General features: G+C 40.3%; 1 protein-coding gene across 1 annotated transcript; it reads right to left on the bottom strand.

Moving 5' to 3' along the window:
* Window positions 1–6,498: 6,498 nt before the first annotated feature.
* LOC139466946 (repetin-like) lies at window positions 6,499–9,060 on the bottom strand. The gene has a single exon (XM_071248664.1). The coding sequence runs from the start codon at window positions 9,058–9,060 to the stop codon at window positions 6,499–6,501; it is 2,562 nt and encodes an 853-aa protein (XP_071104765.1).
* Between the last annotated feature and the right edge of the window lie 1,509 nt (window positions 9,061–10,569).

Raw genomic sequence — 10,569 nt, 5'->3', positions numbered from 1 at the left:
TTTATCACTACAATAATGCCTGGTCAACTGTCTACATCTATTCTATCACTACAATATAGCCTAGTCAACTGTCTACATCCATTTATCACTACAATAATGCCTGGTCAACTGTCTACATCTATTCTATCACTACAATAAAGCCTGGTCAACTGTCTACATCCATTTATCACTACAATATGCCTGGTCAACTGTCTACATCTATTTCATCACTACAATAATGCCTGGTCAACTGTCTACATCCATTTATCACTACAATATAGCCTGGTCAACTGTCTACATCCATTTTATCACTACAATAATGCCTGATCAACTGTCTACATCCATTTATCACTTTAATATAGCCTGGTCAACTGTCTACATCCATTTCATCACTACAATAAAGCCTGGTCAACTGTCTACATCTATATTATCACTACAATAAAGCCTGGTCAACTGTCTACGTCCATTTATCACTACAATAATGCCTGGTCAACTGTCTACATCCATTTATCACTACAATAATGCCTGGTCAACTGTCTACATCTGTTTTATCACTACAATATAGCCTGGTCAACTGTCAACATCCATTTATCACTACAATAATGCCTGGTCAACTGTCTACATCCATTTATCACTACAATATAGCCTGGTCAACTGTCTACATCCATTTTATCACTACAATAATGCCTGATCAACTGTCTACATCCATTTATCACTTTAATATAGCCTGGTCAACTGTCTACATCCATTTCATCACTACAATAAAGCCTGGTCAACTGTCTACATCTATATTATCACTACAATAAAGCCTGGTCAACTGTCTACGTCCATTTATCACTACAATAATGCCTGGTCAACTGTCTACATCCATTTATCACTACAATAATGCCTGGTCAACTGTCTACATCTGTTTTATCACTACAATATAGCCTGGTCAACTGTCAACATCCATTTATCACTACAATAATGCCTGGTCAACTGTCTACATCCATTTATCACTTTAATATACCCTGGCCAACTGTCTACATCCATTTATCACTACAATAATGCCTGGTCAACTGTCTACATCTATTTTATCACTACAATAATGCCTGGTCAACTGTCTACATCCATTTATCACTACAATAAAGCCTGGTCAACTGTCTACATCCATTTTATCACTACAATATAGCCTGGTCAACTGTCTACATCTAATTCATTCGTACAGTAAAGCCTTGTTAACTGAGTACGTCAATTTGATCCCTACAATAAAAGTCTGGTTAACTCTCCAGCTTCGGAAACGGGATCTTTCTGTACATCAAAATTAACTACCACCTTTCATTTACTCAGCACTTTCAAAGATTCCATCATAATCTATGGGAGATGGTTGTATGCAAATTCAAATCGTGACTAGGGTAAAATTTAATAATTTCTTCAACTGGCTCGACTCAGATGTTCATTCTCGTTCACAGTAGATACGTATACATTACAAGGAGTCTTTGGTCCGTAACACGAATATCAAATAAGCCATACATCAACCAACCCTTTAAATCCTACATTCTACCATGAATTTTTGAAATTACTCGATTCTGATAGGTCAACCAGAGGCTATTAAATCACTATAAACCCCCTCTGATTGACACGACTGGTTTGACGGCCGCATTACAGTATTCAAAGGATGTGTGGCAATACATTTCGTGTTGAAAATACGATAGAAATTTACAAAGAGAATGCGTTTAAGTTTTGGAGACAAAAGAGAGCATGGAATTCGGAGCTTTTCTATAACTGCGACGTCATATATTGTGCGTCACAATGGGCGATATGACGTCATAATGGTGACGTGAGATGTAGCACGAAAGTCTTGCAAAACTTGCTTCGTTTTCTTTAGTGATGCCCACCTCATCTTAGCTAACCAAGTTCCAGTGCTTACATACTTACATGTTTTATATGCTTTCAATGCCTTTCATATGTTCGACTGAAGTATTACGGAGTAAACAAACTACTTGAGCATTTACAGCGCCATATTTTGTTTACAGGCTGTTGTCGGTGATTCCGTAATTCGATCGACAAGTCACTCAAAATACTGAACTCAACCAATGCCGCTTCACTCAATATATTTGCTAACACCAAAGAGTTCGCGTTTTATTCAGCCATGGTAGAATGGAGATAAACACACTGTGTTTATAATGTAGAGGTGGGTTACCTGTAGATTTAACCGCGCTAAATTTAACATTTTAAGCCTCACGCTGCGCGTTCGGTTCCAAATTCAGTTCAGCGGGGTTAAATCTACAGGTAACCTAGCTCTTCATTGAAAACTCAGAACGTTTATCTCCTCATGCAGGGAACAGCTTCCTTTATTGGTTCCTACAATACTTGATAGAAATGACGAATAGTCATAGAGATCAAGCAATTGATCACACCCAGTACACAGTTAAGATGAGCGGGCACGGGTGGCCCAGTTGTATATAGCTCCGCGATTCGCTGTGCAGAGTTGCGTCCCTTGGGCACGCCAGAAACCTATGATTGTTGGTTCGAATCCCGGTTCGCCCCGATTATGTTTCTAGGTTTATCAGCACCATACCCGTGCTCGTGGGTTTCACCGAAGTGGTAAATGTCTGAGACCTGCATCACTTCGGGCTTTCCTCCCACATTAAGCTGACACGCCGTGATATAACTGGAATACTGTTAAAAGCGGCGTAAAACCCAACTCACTGACTCACTCACAGTAAAGATGCGTGACAAGGCATGACGACCTGATGCTGGTTGCTGAAGAGAGCATCTCTGCACTGTAAATTAAGGAGCCCTATACCTTTACTCCTATCCTCGTGGAGCGAGTAACTACTAAACACACAAAATCAACATCTGAATCAATCAATATTTATTTCAATACTTCAATGCCACAGACCTATGGTACATCACAAATTGTCCAGTAGTGAGTGTCTTACATTAAAAAACCAACCTTTATCCAACAGATTTTCTAAAATTCATAGTGTGACATATATACACCGATAGGTGTGGCAAATGTATAACATTTTCTATTGACATGAGTACACAAAAGTTTAATAACATATTGCTAAACCCTGTAATATACTTACGTCGTAGCTCCGAATATGGAGGGCAAACTAAAACGAAATGGTATTCGTCTTCTACTTTGTTTGAGTTGCAACACTGACAAATTCTGTTTTCACGTGGAATACCTGTATATCTTCCAGTCTCAATGAATAATTCACGAGAGCTTCAATAGAATCTTTCAAGTTGTACTCTGAATTTAATAAGGCTTACATTTAATAAATACTTTTCGGTAACAAAACAGTTCTTAACACGTTAATTTGCAAGACAATGAAGAGACACATTCCAATTCTGAATGTACATGTCCTTCAAGGTTTGCGAAAAATAATGAATAGAATTTGGTGATATGCCGTTATGCTGATTTAACCATGTTTCCATAACAACAAGAGTTAAGAACTTTTGTTACGTTAGTTACCCAATTACAACAACCCTGCGTAAAGTAGCATCATATTAGGACATTTCTTCGGGTACCTTCCAAATGGCATACGTTTTAATTTTAACCAATACTTAATCACTCTAATCTTTGGAAAAATATATATGTGATATTGTCCACTTTCTCCATACACCATTACACTTGGGGTAGTTGGTTTGACACCAAGAAATAGCTCACATGTATAGAGAAGTAGTTTCTCAATTGATAAAAAAATTCCATACCACAAACCTCTTCTCCATAAAGTAAAATTGTATTAATTTTTGTATCGAATATTAAAAAAATCTCCAAGTGTTTTCATATTTTGAAGGATTAAATAAGTCCATTTGGCTTGCGTTGCAGCAGCATATGCATGCAAAGTCCATAACAGCCTGTTTGTAAAATACACACCTATATACTAAAATGATGATACACATTTTATTACATCTCCTTGGTAGTACCATTTTTCTCGCTTAGATTAAGTGCCACCTTATTTGAAAACTACTGTAGATTGTTTTATTGAGGTTTACTGACAAACCCACTTTGTACAATAATTTTCTAGTTCATTAATTTGTTTTGTAGACCAAATATTGTGCTTGAAAACATTACTATATCATCGGCAAATAGAAGGGGAATATCTTTGCTGTTTCAGGATGAATCTGGATGCCATTATTTCAATTTATTTGGATTTGTTTGCTAATTCAGTAATAAAGAATGAAAATAGAAAAAGACTCAATATGCATCCTTGTTTCACGCCAACATTTCTTCCAAACGTATCAGATATAGTACCATTATTTCGCACACAAACCTTTACACTTTGAAACATATGGCTCAACATCTTACCGATCTTACTACTAGGTCTATGCGATTTGAAAAAATACCATAATTTGTTTCTGTTAGCAGAGTCACAAGCCTTGGTGAAGTCGACAAGATGTATATAGAATGTTCCACCTTTTTTTTGTCAGATATCATTGTATTATTGACTGTAACGTAAATACATCTTTAATTGTCGAGTACCCTCTCCTAAATCCTGACTGAGCTTCATCAATTTTCTGAAAAGTCTCAGCTCAAAATACCAATCTATTATTTATGATATAAGTAAATATTTTACTAAAAATGCCAGATAAAACAATACCTCTATAATTGTTTGTGTCATTCAAAGAGCCTTGTTTGTGAAGTAGGATAATAATGCCAAGTGCCCAAGTCTTCAGGAAATATGATGTTTCAAGCATAGTGTTAAATAAAAGGTCCAGGTATGGAAAAAGAAAATCAGAAGAATATTTAAAGAATTCTCCAATAACGTTATCATATTCAGATTACTTTCCATTCTGAAATGGTTAACATTCTCCGGGATTTCCTCACATGTTTTTGGCCTATCGATTACCTCTCTTCATATTACATGAGCATCATTGCCTACTTCTCCTGGATGCAATTAATCAAATTCAAAACATTCTTCTTCTTCTCCTGGTGTAGAAAAAAAGTTCTTTAAAAAGCTCATACCAATCCGTAATATTAATTTTATTTTGCTTGTGCCGTTTTCCTCCCAAGTCCTTTGTTGCACAAAAGCTTTCGAATCTTTTAAAAAAGGTCGGCTTAATTTCGTAATACTCTGACTCTTACGTCTACACATTTCATTATATTGATTACGAACACTGTGATATTTTCCTAGTGAGGCCAAATGTTTCTTTCTCCTAAATGTATTTGGACATCTGCCTCTTTCTCTCTTTAAAACTTCACAATCGATATTATACCATGGTTCTTTGTAGTTAGTATTGCCAGACTTTTTCTTCTTTTTCTCAGCAGCTATACATCAGGCCTCACTAATGTGTTGCACACTATCATTTATACCAAAAAATGCTGCATCTACTGCTTTAAAAAAAATCTACTTCATCATCTGATGATGATTGTCCTATGAAGTTATCATATCTCATCTTGTTTTCATACAAATTGAATGAAGCATTCGTATATGACATTGTGTTGCACGTCTCATATGTTGCACATGCTGTGCTGAGATACATAGAGACAGGAAGATGCGGAGATTCGGAGCGTGAATCATTGTCAAAATATTCAAAATGTCAAACAGGTCGGATGAACAGATTACATAGTCTACCACGCTCGCTCTCTGGGTGCCAATATAAGTGTAATCTCCAAACTTTGAATCTGTACCCCACTTCCATTCTTGATATGAATGCTAAAATACTGTACATTTCCAACAAGCATTTACCACACCTGTTTACCAATCTGTCCACAGAGAAACGCTTTCATGTAAAGTTATCTAGCAAAAAAAACCCAAAACATGTAGAATTATCTAGAACCTCTAGAATGGCATCTTGAACAAATTTTGCGCCGTTACTGTTCTTAACCTAAAATCACCTCCCAACAAAATATATACATCCTCACATTTACTCAGATGGTCTTTCAATAATTACATCCCATTTTTACTCTGACGTGGTGGATCATTATAACAAGTCGAACATTCACGGTGATTTTAAACAGACGAGTATCAAATATCTGTTTGTGATCCAGACACCTCTTTATCGAACAGTAAGAAAATCCAGCTATCACACATTTCTGTCCATTTTATATAACTAGAAAGGTTTTTTTTTCTAATCAAAACTATGACACCCCCTGACAGTCTTCCGAACTGTGAAATTCATTCACTATATTTCAAGAATACATCAAATTCACTGAAAACAGTATTAAAATCTGTTTCGGGTAACCATGTTTCAGTTAGACCAATGATATCAAATGCGGTAACAAAATTCGAAAACTAAAATCATCTAGTTAGGAGACACATTCCAGAAACTAAATCTAATGTTGTCAGTATGGTTTCCAACACTTGTGTGGGGTAAAGTTTCTTTAGGAACAGTGTCAGTAGTATTTCTTACACTTTGGAGGCGGTGAAATGTTATCTGTATTTTCACCTGAGTGCAGTTTCCTATAATCCTAGTCATTGTGGTTTTTACTGCCTGTTATTTCTCCAGCCTGGAAGGGGGGCCTGCTGATCCCGCTCACGTCGATGACTGTCTACACTGTCTGTACCCTGCTGGTCCCGCTCACGTCTACAGTGTCTCTACCCTGCTGGTCCCGCTCACGTCTTCAGTGTCTGTACCCTGCTGGTCCCGCTCATGTCGATGACTGTCTACAGTGTCTGTACCCTGCTGGTCCCGCTCATGTCGATGACTGTCTACAGTGTCTGTACCCTGCTGGTCCCGCCCATGTCGATGACTGTCTACAGTGTCTCTACCCTGCTGGTCCCGCCCATGTCGATGACTGTCTACAGTGTCTGTACCCTGCTGGTCCCGCCCATGTCGATGACTGTCTACAGTGTCTGTACCCTGCTGGTCCCGCTCATGTCGATGACTGTCTACAGTGTCTGTACCCTGTTCATCCCGCTCAAATCGACGACTGTCTACAGTGTCTCTATCCAGCTGGTCCCGCCCATGTCGATGACTGTCTACAGTGTCTCTACCCTGTTCATCCCGCTCATGTCGACGACTGTCTACAGTGTCTCTATCCAGCTGGTCCCGCCCATGTCGATGACTGTCTACAGTGTCTCTATCCAGCTGGTCCCGCTCATGTCGATGACTGTCTACAGTGTCTCTACCCTGCTGGTCCCGCTCACGTCGACGACTGTCTACAGTGTCTCTACCCTGCTGGTCCCGCTCATGTCGATGACTGACTACAGTGTCTCTACCCTGTTCATCCCGCTCATGTCGACGACTGTCTACAGTGTCTCTATCCAGCTGGTCCCGCCCATGTCGATGACTGTCTACAGTGTCTGTACTCTGCTGGTCCCGCTCATGTCGATGACTGTCTACAGTGTCTCTACCCTGTTCATCCCGCTCATGTCGACGACTGTCTACAGTGTCTCTACCCTGCTGATCCCGCTCATGTCGATGACTGTCTACAGTGTCTGTACTCTGCTGGTCCCTCCCATGTCGATGACTGTCTACAGTGTCTGTACCCTGCTGATCCCGCTCATGTCGATGACTGTCTACAGAGTCTCTACCCTGCTGATCCCGCTCATGTCGATGACTTTCTACAGTGTCTGTACCCTGCTGGTCCCGCCCATGTCGATGACTGTCTACAGTGTCTCTACCCTGCTGATCCCGCTCATGTCGATGACTGTCTACAATGTCTGTACCCTGCTGGTCCCGCTCATGTCGATGACTGTCTACAGTGTCTCTACCCTGCTGATCCCGCTCAAATCGATGACTGTCTACAGTGTCTCTACCCTGCTGATCCCGCTCAAATCGATGATTGTCTACAATGTCTGTTCCCTGCTGATCCCGCTCATGTCGATGACTGTCTACAGTGTCTGTACCCTGCTGATCCCACTCATGTCGATGACTGTCTACAGTGTCTCTACCCTGCTGGTCCCGCTCATGTCGATGACTGTCAACAGTGTCTGTACCCTGCTGATCCCGCTCAAATCGATGACTGTCTACAGTGTCTCTACCCTGCTGATCCCGCTCAAATAGATGATTGTCTACAATGTCTGTTCCCTGCTGATCCCGCTCATGTCGATGACTGTCTACAGTGTCTGTACTCTGCTGGTCCCGCCCATGTCGATGACTGTCTACAGTGTCTGTACCCTGCTGGTCCCGCTCATGTCGATGACTGTCTACAGTGTCTCTACCCTGCTGGTCCCGCTCAAATCGATGACTGTCTACAGTGTCTCTACCCTGCTGGTCCCGCTCAAATCTATGACTGTCTACAGTGTCTCTACCCTGCTGATCCCGCTCAAATCGATGACTGTCTACAGTGTCTCTACCCTGCTGGTCCCGCTCATGTCGATGACTGTCTACAGTGTCTGTACCCTGCTGATCCCGCTCAAATCGATGACTGTCTACAGTGTCTCTACCCTGCTGATCCTGCTCAAATCGATGATTGTCTACAATGTCTGTTCCCTGCTGATCCCGCTCATGTCGATGACTGTCTACGGTGTCTGTACCCTGCTGGTCCCACTCATGTCGATGACTGTCTACAGTGTCTGTACCCTGCTGGTCCCGCTCATGTCGATGACTGTCTACAGTGTCTGTACCCTGCTGATCCCGCTCAAATCGATGACTGTCTACAGTGTCTCTACCCTGCTGATCCCGCTCAAATCGATGATTGTCTACAATGTCTGTTCCCTGCTGATCCCGCTCATGTCGATGACTGTCTACAGTGTCTCTACCCTGCTGATCCCGCTCATGTCGATGACTGTCTACAGTGTCTCTACTCTGCTGGTCCCGCTCATGTCGATGACTGTCTACAGTGTCTGTACCCTGCTGATCCCGCTCAAATCGATGACTGTCTACAGTGTCTCTACCCTGCTGATCCCGCTCAAATCGATGATTGTCTACAATGTCTGTTCCCTGCTGATTCCGCTCATGTAGATGACTGTATACAGTGTCTCTACCCTGCTGATCCCGCTCATGTCGATGACTGTCTACAGTGTCTCTACTCTGCTGGTCCCGCCCATGTCGATGACTGTCTACAATGTCTCTACTCTGCTGGTCCCGCTCATGTCGATGACTGTCTACAGTGTCTGTACCCTGCTGGTCCCACTCATGTCGATGACTGTCTACAGTGGGAAGCCACCACAAAATCATTCCATGGATGTTTCCTCTCAACATGTGAGAAAGATAAATGATAAATCTCAACATCGTCTCTGAACACTGTATCAATTTATTTACAATATTTTCACTTTTGGATTCAGCTAGATTTATAAACACAACGTTAGCTTCTGTCCTGTGTTTTGCTGTATTAGATATTTACGCCGTCTCACGTTTGGTAGACAATTCATTAATTTAAAAATTGAGTCACACAATGTGAACGCAACAATAAGCTTTATTACCTGTTTTATATATAACCAGTATAGACGTTAAAAAACCATTTCAACGAGCATGACCCGTGATTTGACTTCTTATTTCCTTGGAGACGATAACTGTGTTGTATTGCTATATCCAAAACAACCACGCCAAAGTATCACGAACAATGGTTGTCATATTCCACCTGCATGTACAACACAAGACATGGGCACTTTTAGCGAATCCCAAGAGAACACTATTTTAGAGAAGGTTTTCTTAATATAAGTGACAGTCAGTAAGTTTCTTGCAATGAAAGAATATGAATTGTGGCAGATATAGGTTATTATACAAAGCAGGTTTTAGCGCTGTCAAACGTACACTAAACTTAACTGTGAGCCCTGCCTACCTGTTGTTATCGGAACCATATAAACTCAAGGGTACATTAAACACACGTCATTTGATTAAACTGCCTACCGTAAAGGTATAGTTGTACCAAGGAATTCCGTCCGTCCGTCCATGTTTGTGTGTACGATCTATAAGCTTAACACTATTAAACAGATTCTTTTCAAACTTGGTGAAAGTTTGATTTCAATATTTCGATTTTCTGAAAATACAGCTTTTTGTCATTTTGTATTTAAACATATGTGCGAAGTATAACTAAAACTACTACATCGTAGATTCTTTTCAAATTTAGGGAACAGTTTGCATACTTATAGAAGAAGTTCAGTACAAATTGTGATTTTGATATGTGTATTTTCTGAAACAATAGAATGTGTTTGATGTTGTGAACTTCATATTGTTTTACTTCAACATTTGTGCAACCTATAACTCGAAAACTACTTTATGGATTCTTTTCCAATTGGGGGTATAGTTTCTGTACCAATAGGAGAGCTGCAGTTTGTTTTCGATAAGTAGATTTTCTGGAACAAATACAGGTATTTTCTGGGGTTTTTTACTTAGAATTTTGTACTGAAAAACTTGTTCATTGTATAACTAGAAAAGTACTTCATGGATTCTTTTCAAATTTAGGGAACAGTTTCCAAACTAATAGAAAGATTTTCTGAAACAATATGATGTTTTTGATGTTGTGAACTTAGATGTATTTTTTAAATTTAATATTTCTGCGACCTATAACTGGAAAACTACTTCATGGATTCTTTTCCATTTGGATCAAACGTCAACTGCCCATCTTACCCCTATCTTGTCCTTCAAGATCGTTGGCGGTCATAACATCTACTGTTAGAATTATAATTATACTTCCCTATCGGTGTAATCTGTTTCCAATAGGGGGCCACGAGTGGCCCAGTCGTCTAAGGCGCCGCGATTCGCTGTGCA

Source organism: Haliotis cracherodii, unplaced genomic scaffold, assembly GCF_022045235.1.
Source record: "Haliotis cracherodii isolate W230 unplaced genomic scaffold, xgHalCrac1.p SCAF_19, whole genome shotgun sequence".
NCBI classification, from domain to species: Eukaryota; Metazoa; Mollusca; class Gastropoda; order Lepetellida; family Haliotidae; genus Haliotis; species Haliotis cracherodii.
This window is presented reverse-complemented; position numbering and strand designations above follow the sequence as displayed.